The sequence below is a fragment of the Hyperolius riggenbachi genome, chromosome 9, assembly GCF_040937935.1.
Source record: "Hyperolius riggenbachi isolate aHypRig1 chromosome 9, aHypRig1.pri, whole genome shotgun sequence".
Lineage (NCBI taxonomy): Eukaryota > Metazoa > Chordata > Amphibia > Anura > Hyperoliidae > Hyperolius > Hyperolius riggenbachi.
The window spans coordinates 90,200,134-90,220,543 of NC_090654.1; the positions used below are offsets into that span (position 1 = coordinate 90,200,134).

Sequence of the window (20,410 nt, forward strand, 5' to 3'; positions counted from 1 at the left end):
TCTACTTCTCTCTACTAAGGTAAGTATTACACCTAAAGTGAGTTTTCTCATTTCAGGTGTACTTTAAAGCCAATCTGAAGTGAAAAAGTGAAATGATCTCCTCATATAGGTTAAATGTTATATCAAATGCCACCATAAGGCTTTAGAAAGTCCACTGTGTCTACCTTTCCTGACCATCTCACTTTGTGCCTTTTTTCTGTGCAGAGTCGCAATGGAACACAGAAATAAGTTACGCTCTCCTGGGAGATCCTCCACCCACATCCATCCCAAAAGGTCGCCTCGTCTGACACCTCTCACACCAGAGCCATTCGCCACGAGAGAGGGTTCTAGCTTGAGAAAATATCCAGTAATAAGGCAGCGTGGCTTCTATTCTGACATCCTAACCTACAGTGCGTCAGCACTGATCAAAGTGAGTCCCCAACAATTATAATGACGTGTATCTGACCCCCTGGCCTGTTCTCGTGACGATGTTCTAATATGCAGAGCATTCGTGTAGCTATCGTTCTGCTTACACACACATACACAAACACACAAAAAGATAAAGTGTTACGCATTGGCAATTCAATCCATTGTGAGAGAAATGTGGAGTGTGTCAGTGATGACTTCTGCTTAAAAACTGTCCGCTGGCTGCCAGTGCATACCTCCCAACTATTGGAGACTGGAAAAAGGGACACTAAGACACACCTCTGCCACACATTTAACCACACCCCATTTTTTCAAAACCACGCCCCTCCCCTATACAGCTTCGTCCTCCATCTTATGCAGATATTGGCGCATGGATCGATAATAGGGAAGTTATGTAAAGAATAATCACAGCACACATATGTATTAAAGGATATAAATTAGAGTAAACAGCTCTACATGAAGAGTTATGAATATATTAAATAAGAAAATATAGAGTGAAATGTGCAAAATATGACATTCTTTATTTCTGGCAAAAAACTTCACAAATCAGAAATGTTAACACAGTGCCTACAAGGGCATAACTCTAGTCCCAGGACTTTAAATGCATAAAATTACATGACTATCCCTAATTAAAGGGGCACTATTGCTAATTTCATCTTTTTTAGTCCCCTTAACATAAATATGTCTTATTGGAGTAATGCTATTGCTCAGTATATAGTCTTATCAAAATGTAATTTTACACTTGCAATAAACATTAAGAGCCAGTCAGTGACGTCAGTACTTATACCTTTCCGACGTCAGTTCAGCATAAACCATTCTGTAGTAGGGAGGCATCTGTTACTGATCCTTGAGCTGCCGTTATTTTCCACCCCTCTGGCCAGCTCATTTATTTTGCTCTATGTTGTAGCTGCACTAATGTGCAGTTACTGAGCTCACAGCAGCCGCCGTAAAGTGCAGGACGCAGCCTCCTTCGTACCGCGCAGGATGTACCTGTACGGCCGTGTGATGATATGCTGCCCAGCTGCCAAGGACCCCTTTTGCTAGGCTGGCAATGAAACTGACACCTATTGTTGTCCGTTTCTATGGTAACCCGACCGGCAACATGACTATGGCAACCTACAAAGCAGGACACAGCTGTAGCGCTTGTGTCTGCTCTTTGATGCCGCCGCTGCTGCCTTGCGCACTTCAGAGCAGAAGCCGGTCAGGTTACCAGGGCCGGCGCTACCATAGAGGCAAAGGAGGCAGCTGTCCCAGGGCCCCAGAGCTTGTAGGGGCCCCCAGTGGCTACAAGAGGGAAAAAAAAATTCAAATCGACCTTATAGTTTTTGAGAAAATCAATTTTAAAGTTTCAAAGGAAAAAAATACACATTTAAAAACCAGCCGACTTTAATGGTTAATAGCAAATCCACCTTAAATTCTAGAAACCCTAAATTTGCGGGATATGTTAAGGAGATCATTGGGAATAAGAGGAAAAAACAATTTTTCAAAAAGACCTTATAGTTTTTGAGAAAATCGATTTTAAAGTTTCGAAGGAAAAAAGTATACTTTTAAATGCGGTAAATGTCACTTTTAGTACCGAACGGTAGTGTAATTTTACATGTATCAAAAGAAAGAGCAATACATTTCCTGACGGGGTTTCCAGGGGGTCCATACGCAGCCGCAGCGCTTTGGCCAGGGATCGCTATACAGCCGCAATACGGCTGTATGAAGATCCCTGGCATTTTTTCCTATTTTCCCAAATTTTTTTTATGTTTAGAGTGTGGGAATTTTTATTTTTAAATGTATGTGGGGTCCCCCCTTTGTTCCAGGTGAATGGTATGCAAAGCACTCTAACCAAGAGTTCTCCATGACCTAGCTATGGTCGGCTGCCACAGGAACAATGTTTACCAATGTTCCCTGGTGCCTGGTTAGGCCTTGTAGCTTAAAATGCAACCGTTCTGCCCAATAAACCTGCCAGTAGTTTGAATGCTGTCACTAACTGCTCACTTTGGTGACATTAAGGAACGATGCTGACTGGGCATTTTGTCTTATGAGAACCCTCCTTCTCTAGAACACTCTCCATAATGTATGCTTAAATAAGCTCCTGTTCTTGGTGTAGAGTGAGGTTATCTCAGAGCAGTGACACTTTCGCCTATATTTGCAGGATGCCAACTCTGGTCCCAATGTCCAGCCGGACCTCCTGAGACAGGCCGACCAAGACCAGAACACTCCTAAAGGTATGAAGGCCATGCACATACCTTTGTCCATTTATGAAACACTCACAGCCCAACATACTGTGCCTCTCTCTCTACAGTAATTCTCTGTGTGAACGGGGGGGGGGGGGGGGGGGCACTCAGGAAACACTGGTGACAAATAGGCCATTTGTCACCATTGTTTCCTGAGTGCCCCCCCTTGTCCACAGGCTCCTGGAAATGTGTCACCTGATATGGTGGCTGGCAAACCCAATAGGTGAGACCAGCATAAAGACTTGTGTCCCAATTGCCTGGGAACTGACTTATGGGCAGGCGTCCAGTAGTTCCCCTTCCAGATGGTGTGCTTTGGTTCTGCTGGCTCCTTTGTGATCTGTGTAACCCAATTGCCAAGCGACATTACTGCATGCTGCAGGTGTGCATTCAGGCGGGTCGGCGGTGTGGAGCCGCAGTGTGTTTAGGCGTGCCAGACCGTAGGGTTGACATGACCTCTGTCTATCGCTCGGCTGCACATGCAGAGCGCAAATAGATTGGGCACACGGCGAGCGCTGTTAAGGATAAAGTATTGCACAATGAGTGTGCAAGTTAGTAAAAGTGGCGTCTACCATTCTATAAAGAATAGTTACTTTATTATTGAATATACAACGCATTTCAGGAGGCCTTTCTCAGGCAAACCACCAGGCAATTTGGACACAAGCCTTTATGCTGGTCTCACCTGTATGAGCCACCCTATCAGCTGAGACCTTTCCAGGCCATTTGTCACAACTGTTTCCTGAGTGCACTTCCCCACCTCTTCCACTTTCTTGTCCACACAGAGTATTCTTGTCACTATTGGTGAATAACAGAGCTGCACCAAACCAATCCCAGACTGTACATCTATCGGTTGCCGGATCAGATTGTTCCTCATGCGTGCTAGCGGGAGTCTACTACCAATTACTTATCTCTCTCTATGTTTCCTTTATAGTGTGCAGCCTTTTCAACATGTGCACGGCTAGTGAATAATAATAACTGTCATATATTTGTCAGTGAACAGCTTTGAAACTCCATCAAACTTTCAGTCACTCCTGGATCAGCAATTCTCCGGCCCCACAACTGAAGTGCTTGTAAAATCCGACTTTTCAAAGCGAGGCTATGAGCCGAAAGTGCAGATCTCTTTTGATGTGGCCCCTGGGCAGTGCCCCCGTAAGATCGAACTGGAGAGGTGAGACCTGTTGTCATGTGATCGTCTGTTACATAATGGAAAATAACAGTAAAACAAAACATGCCGGTAATAAAATCATATAAATGTTAAAGATTTCTGTCTGTGTATTTGTTTGTATAATTCTAGGAGGAGACGAGAATACATGAATCTGAATATAGCCCAACTTCTGTCCAACGAGGGCATCGACTCCAATTTGTTAATGCCACGACACACAGATCCAGGCAACCTAACCTGTTTGGGGCAGAACACAGGACAACTTCTTCCCACTTACCTACCCTTGGAGGTAAAGGCCCAAGTCGGACAGATCCCAATGGGTTATAGGCCTGTAGTGTACCATGATTTTGTTTTTGATATGTCATGGAAATTATGCTGAATAAAAGGGAAGGTTATAGAGAACCACCAGGTTTGAGCGATGTCATCTACTTGGAGCTCTGCCTCACAAGTCCTAATCTTAGGGCCATGGTTTTCCATTTAATATGCTGGTTAACTACTTAAAGCCTTTCTGAAGAGAGCCATGGTTTTCCAAACTCCTGATATTATGCGTTACAGCTCACAGTGCAAAGGAGAGCTGCGAAGTGTGTGCGCTGTAGGAGCTGGGTGTTTATTATCACTCTGAGGCAACCATGAGGGGGTGGTAACTATGTCACAAGAGAGCATGACTGGGTGGCAAAGGGGGATTCCTATGGACGGACTAGGCGCATGACAAGGAGGATAACTGCCACTTTCTCCCCACCCATAATCAACGTTATTTCCAGTCAAACATTTCAGAAAAGCAGAGCAGGGACCCCTGGAGGCACTGGTCGGTGAGGATAGTGCTGTGACATACTGTATATCACAGCACCGCACATGACACTTTTAGAATGAAAACCCCACTCTCAGTTCAGGGGTACTTTAATCTATGTATGAATACTCTGAGAATGAAAAGTCAGAAGAGCTCCATCTCTTAGTTTTGTTATCTCCTGAGTGTGATGTCGCCTCAATTTTTTTTAGAATTACCATCTAAACACAGTTGAGTAAAAAAGGCAACGTTAAGGTAGTCATACATCTAGCGATGATGGGCAGCTTAGACCAAAAGACAAATCTCTCTCTGATCGAATCTTATTAGAGAGAGATCTGTTGGCTGTCCATACACCACAGGCCAATTCCTGATCGATTTTATGCTGAAATCAATCAGTAATCGGCCTTGTGATGCCATATCCGCCACCTCTCCGGCCCGCCGCTGCCCCCCCCCAGTGTGGTATACTTTACCTTTCCGTGTACACCCCTGGCTCCAGGCTCCATCTACAATCTGCATAAATGCACCCCACGTTGTTGCGAGCGTATCTTGCAGCATGTCCAATCGATACATGTGACCAATTTTGTCCTGAAATTGCTTGCATTGTCAATTGGGCATGCTCTTGGCGGCACCAATTTTCATCTGATTCGATAATGATTATTGAATCGGACGGTCAATTGGCCACCAAGTCTATAGATGTATGGCCACCTTTAGTGGGGAGGGAGAAAATACATTCTTTTAAGCTGGAGAGAAGAAAAGACCCTCCTAGACAGAATCGTTACAGGAGGTCTTGAACAGCAATTTTGAGACATAAAATACGTATTTGGACCTTGCTTTATACTCAGATATCTTACAGCTACTTTATACAGGAGAAACATTTTTGGAAAGTGTACATAAACTGTAAAAGAAGGATGGATACCTTGTTATACAGCTTTGTGCTAACATGTAAATACCTGATGCACTGAATAGTATTTTACTGGCAGCTGCTGGTTCCCCTTTACTAACCTGTTTAGGATCAGGTCAGGGTGTATCTACAAATAATGAGACCCCCCAGCAAAACTTTGATGCCCCCCCAATGTTCATATCGTTTCCTTTGTCTGCCCCTGGTGACCCTCACCACGTGTTGTAGCTAAGGAGCTGTGGGCCCCGGTGCAAGTTTTACATGGGGCCCCCCGAGCACTCTATATATAACAATTGATACGGCGTACCAAAACCTGCAAGGGACAATAATAGTGTCAGAGGTGGAAGTAGGGGATGGGAAACAGTTTGTTAGTGATTACTACTATTTAAAGCATCTATAGAAGTGATTATTACCAACACAGGGCCAATAGAGCGCTAATATTGTGCTTGAGAGGGCCCCTCTGACCCAAGTGCCCCGATGCGGGCGCTACCTCTGCAACCCCTATGGCTACGCCCCTGCCTGACCACCCAAGCGTCATAAAACAAGTGTGGGCATCATAATTTTCTCACCCATAACAAATGCAGCCACAAAAACACCTGATCTGGAGAATGACTACTTTATCAGGGGGAGTGAAGTAGTAGTTGGGCCCCCCTTACAGCGCTGGGCCCCCTGGGGTTGCAGGCGCTGCTCCACTGTGGTTACGCCCCTGGATCAGGTGATGGAAAGCATGTTGAGGGCAAGCTTGGAGTAATGTTGTGGATTCTGATTTAATGTGCCTGTTCAGATCATTTTTGTTCTCGAAGGTGTTTGATGATGAAGAATTTGATCTTCGGACTTGGTCTGACTGGCTGAATCTGGGATATGAGGATGTCTCCAGCATACGTAAACCTGTACCAGGCCAAGCACTGCTTCCTGAGGATGATGCTCTAGGACATGGTGAGGTGTTCTAAGTCTCAGCTGTACATTCCTGCAGCTGGTTGGCAGTTGTAAAACTAAAACTCTCTTTGAGGGAAGAAGTGTGTTTGAACTTCTTTTTGGCTCTTTAGAGGACCCAAAGGATCCCCGACTTGTGTACAGCTGGTGTAACGTTGGCGTTCTGGACTATGATCAAGTGAATAAACTCTACCTTGTTCAGAAATCTACAAGCACCGTACTCCTGACTACCACAGACAATATGGCCACTCAGCAACATGGGGGGCAGGGTGAGTAAGGACTGCAGCATCTCAGGAGCAGTTTTTAAAGTGTCCCTGTCATACCAAGTAACCTCAAAATTCAATATATCAAATTCTATTAGCAATCAGGTTGACAACTGAATATAACAAAGCACAGAAGCAAATTATTGGACAGATTATCAAGTCATTGACGTCTGTAAAATGAAGACTGTAGTGTAATTTACTAGCTGTCTTCCTGTTCTCACCTACTTTCTTTTTTTTGGGTTGGAGATCCACCTTAAAGAGAACTGGAGTCAAAATAACATAGTTAATATAATTGCTTATTTTTTTCTTTACAATTTTCTTTTATAAATGATTTAGTCAGTGTTTGCCCATTGTAATTTATCACTGACGGCAACATCTTTAGTCCCGTCAGGTGCAGCTTTGTGTAATGTTCATTTACTGAGAGTTCGAAAAACAGGAGAGAAGGTCTCTGGTCTCCCAGAACTCTTGTTGAGGGGAATCGGGGGCCAGAATTCCGCATAGCTAAACAGCTTAGGCTAAGCCTCAGTGGGAGGGCGGGGCTACACACCAATTATACAGCAATATATAGCAACAGGAAGTGTTTCTGATGCTGAAAGCTGGATATTTAATGTAAAAGTGGGAATCCTAAATAATTTACTGAGTTGTACTATATATTGTTACGGTTCATCTTTGATGGAAGCTTTAGACACTTCGATCAAAAGTTCCCCTTAACCTAACCTACTTTCTGCAGTGAGGAGTAATCAAATTAATAATAATGGTTATAAAATTACGGTGTAGTGTGTATATTATGCAGGTACCAGCACTGGTAAAGAAAAAACAAAAAAGAAACGCTAACCAGTATATGCTGCTCAAAAAAACTGCACTTTTATTAACACAATATTTGGATGTAAGAAATATATATATATATATACACACTTGATTCCTGAATTATGTCAGGAATGTCTGACATAAAAATAGTATAATTGCCATGCAATATAAAGTGCTGCTGCTGTGTGAAGACAGTGTGGAAGAACCCCCAGAGAATAGCATACCTTATTCAAATAGCCCACTACATAGATCCATCAAATTAGACCAAGGCATAAAACTTTGGTGACGCCAGTACTGCAGACAGTTTTTTTGAGCAGCATATACTGGTTAGCGTTTCTTTTTTGTTTTTAGGAGTAATCAAATGCCTTCCCTTCTCTGAACAAAGATCTGGGATTGATGGAATTTCTATCATAAAATACAGGACACTATTATTACACTAGCCATAAAATCAGGCCCCCAGAATATATCCACTCAGACAGAGTAAAGCCTTGAACACATGCAAGATGAAACTTGGCCGAGGTGGTTATCAAGGACAGGAGGCCCCTGATATCGCCGAGGACTGCCAAGGGAGGGGGGAAGTGTAATTTTGCATGTGTGACTGATTTGCCTGAGCCACCTACACCATCACATGAAAATATGCGCACAAAGGTCTGATTTAGAGTACCCCTTTATGTTCCAGCTTGACTTTCAAAAAAGTGTTTTGTCACAAACCAGTCACCCTCTGTAGGAAGTGGCTATTTACATTTCTGCTGGGAGAAGAGGGACCATAAAATCATTACCTCTACTCCATGGGTCTGGTTCCTCCACTTAATATCTCCACTTACAATTTTTTTGGTTTACAAAGATAGCCAGACCACCACATCCTCATACATCTCTAAATGTCGAAAGCTTCCTCCACATTCCCAGGGATGGGGGCATGAAATTCCATGTCCCCTTATTCAACTCTGGTATATATAATTCCACATGGTGTCATAATTGGAAGAATATTTCGGAACCACATGGGCCCAGCCGTTCAAAGTTCAGAGTACATAATACGCTAAGGTCAGTACCCCTTTTGCAAGGTTAATTGTTCGGATAGCTGGTCCACAGCCTGAGATATCAGTTCCCTAGACAGGCAATTTGAAAAAACAAGCATGATTGATATTTACAGGTTCAGCACATGATGACAGAGCCCAAAATGTTCGTTTTTGTACTATATGTCAGATATGCATATAAGACTAGAATTTGCATAATTTTAACTTTTCTATATTTAGGGAAGTACTGAATGGTAAACAAAACATTTTATCCATCCAGGAACCCCTGCAGCACCTACTTGCAAGTACTGGGTACCACGGATCCGGCTACTGTTTTGTGCAGAGAACCCACGAGTCTTGGCACTGAGGATTGTCGCAGCAGATCAGTTGCGGAGAAGGACAGAGGCACTATTAATGTATAACCTGTATATAGACTGCATGCCGGGAAATGGACAGAAATTTTCAGCAGAGGCCCTGAGCAGAATGGAGCAGAGACTGCTGAGCACGGCGCGACTGAGACAAGATGATGAGTATGACATGTGCTCTCTATTATCCAGATAGCTCAAAAGTCTGGTGTGGATGCAAATTTAATGCAATTGATATGCAGTCTGGAAATGGACCAATCAAAGTTGTCAGGAAGTGCATTTGAAAGGTCCATTTGCAAGCTGCTTACAGTTTGCATTAAATATCATTGACCTTCTCAGCTTCTCACCAATTCCACAGTACTAATATGCCAAAAACGGAGAAAAACTGCGATCCACAGACAAAGTAGAATGTCAATCAGAGAATCACAGTCAAAAAAAGAGTCACCTCACTCTCATATACAAATACCAGGAATAACTGCGCTTCCAACAGTCCTTCTTACATATGTAATATGGACAGCACCCTAAAATACAAATAAAATAGCGCACATAGTGCCCAGTACTGTTTGCTAAAAAACACATCACACTGCGTGCTGCACTCCACAGGGACGTGCCACCACCGATCAGATACACTGGGCAGCTCTCCTCCTTCGTGAATAAACTCACCGGAATGATACTTGTCTCTTTGCGTATCATAGATATAAATCCGTACAACATTCTAGGCAGCCGCAGGAACCCAATAAAATACTTTATTGCACCTCAAGCCAATGATTCACAAACTGTATACCATGGCCGTGGAACTCAGGGTAGTACGTCCACTCAGGCTTTCCTCCTTCCTGCTCGCAACGTCAGCCTGTTCCCGACTCCGCCCTACGCATTTTATCATATGTGACTCATTCAGGGGCTGGTAACATGCTGAGCTGACGCTACATTTAAGCCGCCGTATGCCGTCCCGAAAACCGCCCGCGACACCGCCCTCTCCCATCGCTATGCAACCTTGTGGACGCAATTTACAATTAGAATGTTCATCTTTATTAAGAATATATGCAGACTAAAAATAGCAGTAATATTGGCAACACCCTATCCACTCCCAATGGTTTTGCATCGTACATTATTATTACAATGCTACTAGCGCATACCTACGTATTAATATATAACATACATCAGGGGATGAGCAGCACAAACCAAATTTTATGCAATACTATGCAAAGCATGCACGCAGCACAGGAGAACACCAACCCCCATAAAAAATATATAAATACAGAGGGGCTGCAGCACACAACAGGAAAACAGTGACAGGGGCTCTTGGTTACGCTTTAACGCGCTTAAGCTCACCAACCTCGCCAAAGTGTCCCCGATCTGGTGAGTCCTACTCTAACCAGGCAAAAATGCTAGTTTTATCAGAGTTCTAGTGGGAACAATACCAAAAGCCCAAGGGTCAACTAAATGGGAGAAATGAAATTAAAAACACCTCACCTTCTACTAGCTACTAACTGAACTATGAGCTCCACTGATTTATATGCTTAACTGTGCTAGGGGTGGGCGTGGTTATGCACGCTCACAGGGGGAAATAATATATATCGGGATGAGCAGCACAAACCAAATTTTATGCAATACTGTGCAAAGCATGCACGCAGCACTGGAGAACCCCAATCTCCATAAGAAATATATAAATACAGAGGGGCTGCAGCACACAACAGGAAAACAATATATATAATATATAAAACAATATATATAATATATAACATCTCTATTAATATACACAGTATATACAATCTCCAAAACACTTATCCTATTACAATCCTGTATCGACAACCCTTCTACACATTAATTATGCATATTCAATCCCAGTGCTACACATTCTTTATATACTATAATCCTTCCCACCATGATTATTAAGCCTATATGTAACCTAACATCATCATATACCATTATTAAATCATACCTGTCATAGTGACTATCACCTAATTATCCCATTCAGGTTCCGTCGTTTTCACGTGAGAAATGTTCACCTCCCATTCATTAGCCTATAACTTTATCACTACTTATCACAATGCACTGATCTATATCTTGTTTTTTCCGCCACCAATTAGGCTTTCTTTGAGGGGTACATTTTGCTAAGAGCCACTTTACTGTAAATGCATTTTAACAGGAAGAATAAGAAAAAAATGGAAAAATTCATTATTTCTCAGTTTTTAGCCATTATAGTTTTAAAATAATACATGCCTCCATAATTAAAACTCACGTATTGTATTTGCCCATATGTCCCGGTTATTACACCGTTAAAATGATGTCCCTATCACAATGTATGGCGACAATATTTTATTTGGAAATAAAGGTGCATTTTTTCCATTTTGCATCTATCACTATTTACAAGTTTAAAATAAAAAAAATATAGAAATATTTCATCTTTACATTGATATTTAAAAAGTTTAGACCCTTAGGGCCCTTTTCCACCAGCACGTTTGCGCTGGCTGAATCGCAAAGACGCAAACCGCTAGCGATTTTACAATCGCTACGGTTTGCTTTTTAACATAGGAATCGCGGTAGGTCATTTCCACTACCGCGATTAGTTTTTTACGCGAACGCGCGGCGGAGCGATATTTGCCGCGATTTTGCTATGCAGTGCATAGCATAGCAAAATCGCGGCCGCAAACGTCGGGGAATCGCCGGTAATTGCGATTCAGCAATGGCTAGCGTTCAGCGTGAACGCTAGCGACTGCTAGTGGAAAAGGGCCCTTAGGTAAATATTTATATGTTTTTTTTTTTTTTTTTATTGTAATGGTTTTTTTTTTTATAGTAAACATTTTATTTGGGTATTTTTGTGAGGGTGGGAGGTAAACAATAGATTTATAATGTAAATGTGTGTTAATTTGTATTTTTTTTTCTTACAGGTGTAGTATTACTTTTTGGCCACAAGATGGCGGCCATGAGTTTGTTTACATGACGTCACTCTAAGCGTAACACACGCTTAGAGTGACTCATCGGAGAGGGAACGGCCAGAAAAGGCGCAGCTTCTGAGAGAAGCTGTCGCTTTTTCAGCGGGGGAGAGGAATCAATGATCGGGCACCATAGCACGATACATTGATTCCCTGGCTACCGAATCCACGGCCGGGAGTGCGCGGTAGCGCGCATGGTTCCTGGACGTAGAAACTACGTCCAGGAACCAAAATAGGTATATATATATAAGTCAAAATCCTTATCTAAAAAAGATCCCTTATCCATATGGCCAATAATATATGGCAATTATAAATATCAATAAAGGGGCTTGAATCACTAAACCATGATAACTCATATCACGGTCGCGCTAGCGGTTTTACGCGCAATCACAAATTTCCGTGCACAATCATGAATTTTCATGCGCAATCGAGAGGAGTACATCCAGCTACCTATACTGCAGGGGTCATCTGGCTACCTATACTGGGGGGGGGCTACGTGTGGCTACCTATACTGGGGGGGAGGGGGCTGCTTCAGGTTACCTAATGCTGGAGGCTAATAAAGCTACCTATACTGGGGGGTGGCTGCACCTAGCTACTTAATACTGGGGGTTACTCTGTTCTCTGGCTAACTATACTGAGGGAAGGCTACATTTTGCCATCTTTTACTGGGAGCACCTCTGGCTACCTATACAGGATGTTACATCTGGCTACTCATATTGGGGACTACTTCTGGCTACTCATATTGGGGGCTACTTCTGGCTGCCTAATACTGGGGGCTTCTTCTGGCTATCTAATACTGGGGGCTGTCTAATACTGGGGGACACCTCTGAATACTGAATCACAACAGCATGCTCAAGTCTATGGGGGTGGGGAGCATTTTATACCCTTGCCCTGGGAGCTATGTAGCCTAGAAATTGTCCTGGTCTAAGCCTAATTTTGGACGGTAACCAGTTACCATGCCAGTGTATTTTTGGTATGTCATAGGAAACCAGACTGCATGGAGAAAACCAATGCAAACATACAAACTCTATGCAGATCGTGTGCTGGGCAGGGATCAAAACATAGGGTACCTGCACTACAACGCAAGACTGCTAGACATTTACTGTTAAACAGAATGCTGCCAGTTAGTGAGCAAAAGAAAGCTGGTGATTGGTCAATACAGGCTATATTCTAGGCTACTTTCTGTCACTTTCATTTTATGTTTGACAGAAGCACATTTGTGATTGGTTGCTTTTTCCTGTGTCTAACGAGTGAGCCAGATTTCTTGTTTTGCCAGTGTACACCACCAGCTGAAAGCACTGGAAGGTGAGATCGGACTGGACTATGAACGATCCATGAACAAGCTTATCTTTGATCGACTTGTCTCTTCAAATCCTCAGAAGTTTTCTTATGTGGCCATCCCTGACAAATTGGAGGAGAGAGTTCCGCAGAAAGGTACACATATCAGATCCACAGTGAAAGAATACCCAGTTGTTACGAATTTACATCTCAGGAGCCTGCAGGCAACAAAGTCCTGGCTCCATAATCTCTGCCATCCAGCCTGCCCGTCCGGTTCTCTATGCTACTGGGCTGGTCATCCCTAAGAGAGAATAGAGAGCTTGATGGGTGGGCTGGATTGAACTGCCCATCCAGCCCACTTCATCCAGCTCTCTATGCCAGGGTTGTTGACATCAGTGCAACTTCAGGATGGTGGGTGCAGCATTACCATAAACCCCCGATAGCTGCCTCTCAGCACACTGGCATGTTTAGGCTTGGGCCTAGAGTGCCCAATGCTAAATCTGTGTAACATTCTGTCAGAGGCGCTTGGCCCAGCTACAGACCTGCACTGTACCTACTCCTACCTATTGCCCTATTGTCTGATGAAGTGGGATCATACATGCAAAACGCGTTGCATTTTCCCTTGTAATATGTAAATTGTTCTGCTAAACTTTATTGGCATATCTTGTGTCTTTTTGGAGGAGGTAAGTCCACCACTGCCTCCACAAATTGTAAACTTCGTAGACATTTTTATTCTTCTGGCGCCTCTGTATCCCTGTTACATTGTTCTAAGTCCACCCTTGGTGGAAGGGTGTCATCCCCTTTTTTCCTGATCTACAGAGAGCGACTTCTTAAAGAAAACCTGAACTGAAAATTAAAAATCAAAATAAGCATACACAAGTGATACTTACCTCCCATGTAGTCTACTCCTCAGTCTCTTTCTCCTCTCCTGCGTCCTGTTTGTTCACTGTGATCAAGGGAATTTTCCATCCTCCATTTTGAAAATGGCCATTACCCATAACAGCTTTCTGGTCAGCTCACGGTTTAACTGTAACATCCCACTTGAGCCATAGGGAAACATGGACATTACCTGGTACATCAGTTGTTCTCTCAGCTATAACTGACAGCAACTGATATATTTCAGATCTGACAAAATATTGTCAGAACTTAAAAGGGATTATTGTCAGAAGAAAATGGTGAGCTTCTGAGAGGAACAGATGGCAGGGTAACTATGTAATGTTTATTTGAAGTTACCTCATGTGTTTATTTTAAATATTTTTACTCAGTACAGGTTCCCTTTAATCCTGAGTGGGGTCAGGTCTAATCTCCCCACCTGCTATTACAGTGGTTGCCTTTGAGGTAACCCTGCTTTTTGAGTGTATGTGTATTTACTCTACCAACTTCATCCCATACTACCAGTACATACCACACTATATTTGGCTCTTGGTGTCCCTATCTTTGTTCTCAATGCTAAAACTGGCCCTGGTTGGTGGGAGTGATGTCAATTTTTTTCTTTATAGTTTTCCTGGAAATAAAAGTTTGATTATGGTGCTAGGTTCAGTGTGCACAGGGCCAGCTACCCTGTATTTATGACCTTTTTACATGTTTTCCAATCACTATAGGTCTAGTCTATATCCAGAATTACCCATTTGCCACGAACAGAGCTGCATTCATCTTCACCACCCTTCTGACAAGGTCGGAGGTCATTACCTCACTCTGCAAAGTCCGGGCAGAGTGTAACAGAGTCTCCACTATGTCACTCTTCCACTCCACCCTGACCAAATGTGTGCGGCTGGAGGAGTTTGAGCAAACTCAATCACAGACCTTCTCCCAGGTAACCTCTATTCACAATTACAGACACTTAATAGGGAGATAAGGTAAAATAATCTCGACGAGACACTTTAAAATATTAATGATGTCATAGTGGTCCTGTTGAAAGCCTTTCTCTGGATTTTTTTTTTAGATTTTCTTTTTGAATATAAAAAAACACCTCAAAATTTAATCTCTACACAGCATAAATTTAATAGAAAACTGGTATAAAGACACTGGAAGGGTTAAAAATGTCCACTTCATTAAAGCTAATTGATAACATTGCCTGGTTCCAGGACAAATGCTTAGATTGTCTTGTAATTAAATAACCTCTATATCTTATACAGTTGTGCTCATAAGTTCACATATCCTACCAAAATTTATAAATTCTTAACCATTTTTCATAGAATTTGAATGATAACACTACAACTTTGCTTTCACTCATGGTTAGTGGTTTGATGGAGCCATTTGTCCAACAACTGTGTTTACTCTTTTTAAATCATAATTACTACACGGACTACCCAAATCATCCTGATCAAACTGTACACACCCCAGTTGTTAATATCATGTATTGCCCCCTTTAACATCAATGACAGCTTGAAGTCTTTTGTGGTAGTTGTGGATGAGGTTTATCTTCTCAGATGGTAAAGCTGCCCATTCTTCCTGGCAAAATGTCTCCAGCTCCTATAAATTCTTGGGCTGTCTTTTATGAACTGCATATTTGAGGTCACCCCAGACTAGAGTGTCTCAAAGATATTGTGATCAGGAGGCTGCGAGGGCCACTCCAGAACCTTCACTTCATGTTGCCGTCGACTTGGGCTTGTGTTTTTCATCATTGTCATGTTAGAATGTCCAAGCACGCCCCATGCTCAGCTTCCTGGCTGATGAGTGCACATTTTCCTCTAGTATTTTTTAATAACATACTGCATTCATATTGCCATCTATTCTAACCACATTTCCTGTGCCTTTGTAGCTCACACATCCCCAAAATATCAGCGAATCACCACCATGTTTCACAGTAGGAATGGTGTAAATTTCATCAGGGCTGTGGAGTCGGAGTCGTGGAGTCGGGCAATTTTGGGTGCCTGGAGTCGGAGTCGGGAAAAAATGCACCGACTCCGACTCCTAATGAATTTGTAACTGTAATTAAAATAGAAAATATGATAAAATGTTCTATTTCTCAGATAATAGTCATTAAAAATAATGTATATATACAGTATATATACAGTAATAGCTGTGCTTAGTCCACAAAAATGAAATAAACCAATCAAAATTAGTTACTTGTACTGCTTCAATAAAGCAGTCCCCGTATTTTTAAGGTCAGATATATATATCTGATTGTGACTGTATATATGATGTGTACACAGGAATCTCTTATATATACTAAATAACATCTATGCTGTAAGAATAAAGCCTGATGTGTAGCTGTGTCACTAATAGAGATGGTCAATGAGATGGAAATAATTCTGCATTGATGCTGATTTATGCCAATGTATGCACTCCCTTTGCTGATGAAATCAAATAATTTGATATGTTGTTAAAATTTGGTTTGGTGACTACAAATTAAAGGGTACCTGAGACGGATGAAAAGTAAAGTTTTATACATACCTGGGGCTTCCTCCAGCCCCCTTCAGGCTAATCAGTCCCTCGCTGTCCTCCACCACCCGGATCTTCTGCTACGAGTCCTGGTAATTCAGCCAGTCAGCGCTGTCCAGCCGCATGCCGCTCCCACAGCCAGGAACATTCTGCACCTGCGCAACAGTGCTGCACAGGTGTAGTATGCTCCTGGCGGCGGAATGTGTGTATGCGCACTACGCCCGACTGGCTCAAGTACCTGGACTCGTAGCAGAAGATCCAGGTGGTGGAGGAGGACAACGAGGGACTGATTATCCTGAAGGCGACTGGAGGAAGCCCCAGGTATGTATAAAACTTTAATTTCATCTGTCTCAGGTTTACTTTGTTACACAGTAGTACTATACTCTACATATGCACTCCCCACAGAGCTGCAGGGAATCCACTGAGAATGCTGTGCACATTGAACACAGAGGTGTTGTCTGTCACCCATAAACCTTGTTCAGATTGTGCATGAAGAATGTGTAATAGAGGAAGAATCTCCTTATTTCCCTGCAGAGTACCTGCCCATCACTCTTACATGTACCCACAACTACATTGCCTAGGGCCTAATAGATGTTCTTTGTTCCGGTTTGTACCTTTTACAAGTACTCTTACCCAGGACTAGTTTTAGTCTAAAGGGAATAAATATAGTAGTCTACATATCCTTCTCACTTGTCTTGTAAAATTCCTAAGCGTTGGCAGTTAAGAGACGAATTTCATGTTACATACTTTTAAACAACAAAATTGTAATATGCAAATTAGAGGAGTCGGAGTCGGTGGAATCCTAAACTGAGGAGTCGGAGTCGGTGGATTTTTGGACCGACTCCACAGCCCTGCTTTTCATCATAGACCACTGTGCCGTTCTCTCCACTGGCTACCCATTACCCAGAGGATCCAGTTCAAACTCCTGACTAACATACAATGCCCTCCACGAGTTGTCTCCTCCATGCATCTCCTCACTAATCTCAAGATATTGTACCTCCCGCAACCTTCGCTCCTCCCAAGAAATTCTCCTGGCCTCTAAGCTGATCACCTCCTCTCATGCTCGCATCCAGGACTTTACACGAGCATCATCCCTTATCTGGAACTCTCTTCCACAGCCTGTACGTCATGCTCCAAACCTGGACATCTTCAAACGCACTCTTAAAACACACCTTTTCAGACAAGCTTATAACATTCTATAGCCCTTATTTACTTATCTTTCACAATGTAATCAGAGGCAAATGGTCACTGCCTCATCCATCCTCCACCCCCTTACCTAGTGTGTCCCCCACTACCCATTAGATTGTAAGCTTGCAAGGGCAGGGTAATCCTCCTAATGTTTACTGTTTTTGTCACAATATTTGTGCTGCCTGGAACTCTGCTGTACATTTGTTAGTTGTATCTATGTTCCCCTTGTCGTCTTATTGTGCTTTGTAAAGCGCTGCGGAATATGTTAGCGCCGTATAAATAATAATTAAATAAAATAATAATAATTGACTCCTCTCTAAATGTAGCGTTTATGGTTGTGGCAAAAAAGTTAAATTTTTGTCTCATCACTACAAAAGACTTTGTGCCAGAAGGTTTGAGGCTTGTCTCTGTGCTGTTTGGCATATTGTAAGCGGGATACTTTGTGGCATTTGCATAGTAATGGCTTTCTTCTGGCAATGCGACCTGAAACTGCCACACCACATTTTTTTAGAGAGTCCTGTATTTCACCTGAAGTTATTTGTAAGTTTTTCCTTCCCTCCCGAACAATTTTTCTGCCAGTTGTGGCTGAAATTTTCAGTTGGTGTACCTGGCTGTGGTTTGGTTTAATTACACCCCATCATTTTCCACTTCTTAATTACAGGACCACTATTGCGAAAAATTATAAAATGTAAAATACATGTAAACTCATACAAATAAGAAGTGCATTTCTTTCAGAGTAAAATGAGCCATACATGAATTATTTCCTATGTTGCTGTCACTTACAGTAGGTACAGTAAAAATCTGACAGAAAGGACAGGTTTTGGACTAGTCCATCTCTTCATGGGGGATTCTCAGCATGGCCTTTATTGTTTATAAAGACACTGTCTGAAAATGATTTATACAAAGATGCCGCCTAGCCTCCCTCATCGCTGCACACTTTTTTTGGCAGTTGGATGGAGCAACTGCCATTCCCTAAGTGCTTTTAAAAATAAAGAATGCACCATTAACCTCCCTGGCGGTTTGTTAAAATCCGCCAGGGGGCAGCAAATACCTTTTTTTTTTTTATTTTTTTTTCTTCATGTAGCGAGACAATGTCTCGCTACATGATAGCCGCTGCTGAGCGGCATCCCCCCAGCCCCTCCGATCGCCTTCGGCGAACGGAGATCAAGAGATCCTGTTCAAAGAACGGGATCTCTTGGAGGGCTTCCCCCATCGCCATGGCGACGGGGTGGGATGATGTCTTCGACGTCGTGACGTCAAAGGGGAATCGATCCACCCCACAGCGCTGCCTGACACTGATTGGCCAGGCAGCGCACGGGGTCTGAGGGGGGGGGGGGGGCTGCGGCTACGGGTATAGCGGCGGATTGGCGGGTAGCGGCGGCGATCGGAGGTTACACGCAGCTAGCAAAGTGCTAGCTGCGTGTAACAAAAAAAAATTATGCAAATCGGCCCAGCGGGGCCTGAGCGGTGCCTCCCGGCGGCATAGCCCGAGCTCAGCTCGGGCTTACCGCCAGGGAGGTTAAGAGATGGGCTAGTCCAAAACCTGTTGGTTCTGTCAGATTTCTACTGCCTGCTGTAAGTGACAGCAGCATAGCAAAAAAGTAATGTATGGCTTATTTTTCTCTAGAAGAAGCGTAATTCTCATTTGTATGTGTTTACAAGCATTTTACATTTTAGGATTTTTGCAATAGTGGTCCTTTAAGAGTTTGAACACTGCTAATTAGCATTCCCAATTCCTAGGATATTTCCTTTTATCTCTTTCCTGTTTTATAGAGTTCAACTACCTTTTCCCCGGATCCTTTGACATTTCTTTAGCTATCCTCATGAATACAAAACATAAGTGCAACACTGGATGAAAAATTGGGTGTTCAGAAACCCATTGACTTTTTATACACACCCACTAATTACAAGCAAACAGATTACAAGTAAAGATGGTTAGATGGTTATTTTAATAGCCAATAAAACCCATTTGTTTCAGGTTGGCTGAATGTTATCAGGCCAGATCACCAGGGTATGGAGACATTTGATCAGGGTAATTTGGGTAGTTTGTGTAGTGATTATGATTTTAAAAGAGTAAACAAAGTTCTTTGACAATAAATGGGTTTAGCCAACCACTAACCAAAAAAGCTTTTGTGCTATCATTAAGATTTTATGAAAAGTGGTTAAGAAATCATAAATTCTGCAAGGTATGTAAACTTATGAGCACAACTCTATATACATTCACAAATGCAAACACTTGGTATGGAGATAAGGTAAAAGAATCTGGATGAGACTCTTCAAAATACAGTATTAGTCATGTCAAAGATGGTCCTATGAAGGCTTCCTTTGCGCACCCAGCAACTAGCCACAGTTATGCTATCACGGGCGATGAATGGGAGCACTCACTAGGTTTAAATACTTCATTCAACCAATCAGTGGCCGGCCACACACCACACATCCAATCAAACATCAGCTCAATCATACCTAAGTGTCCGCTATAGGAAATTAGCTGACACTGCGCTGTTAGCTGATTGAGATGTCAGCTGACTTCTGCGTACCGTGAATGCGATCTCCGCCTTTCAGGATGAGTGTCATGCGTCCCAGCCTGCGCGTCATCGGCCGGGAACAAGCGCCGAGGCCCTGAAGTGGAGACCGTAGCCCGACTCTCGGCGAGAATGAAAGCAGGATCAGATAAGTTCCTTACAAACATTAAGCATAAAACTAATAGAAAACTGGTATAAAGTCACTGGAAGGGTTAATAACTTAAAGTTCCACTTCACTGAAGCTAATTGA

At 42.8% G+C, this 20,410-nt stretch overlaps 1 protein-coding gene across 1 annotated transcript in view; it reads left to right on the forward strand.

The window, feature by feature from the left end:
- DNAH1 (dynein axonemal heavy chain 1) overlaps positions 1 to 20,410 on the forward strand; it is a 117,633-nt gene that overhangs the window by 2,827 nt on the left and 94,396 nt on the right. Inside the window, exons 3-11 of the mRNA XM_068253183.1 lie at positions 205 to 409; positions 2,549 to 2,621; positions 3,621 to 3,795; positions 3,922 to 4,078; positions 6,275 to 6,407; positions 6,518 to 6,673; positions 8,768 to 9,017; positions 13,065 to 13,222; positions 14,668 to 14,879. Of these exons, the coding sequence (XP_068109284.1) occupies positions 212 to 409; positions 2,549 to 2,621; positions 3,621 to 3,795; positions 3,922 to 4,078; positions 6,275 to 6,407; positions 6,518 to 6,673; positions 8,768 to 9,017; positions 13,065 to 13,222; positions 14,668 to 14,879 (1,512 nt within the window). The 5' untranslated portion in view covers positions 205 to 211. The remainder of the gene's footprint in view (positions 1 to 204; positions 410 to 2,548; positions 2,622 to 3,620; positions 3,796 to 3,921; positions 4,079 to 6,274; positions 6,408 to 6,517; positions 6,674 to 8,767; positions 9,018 to 13,064; positions 13,223 to 14,667; positions 14,880 to 20,410) is intronic.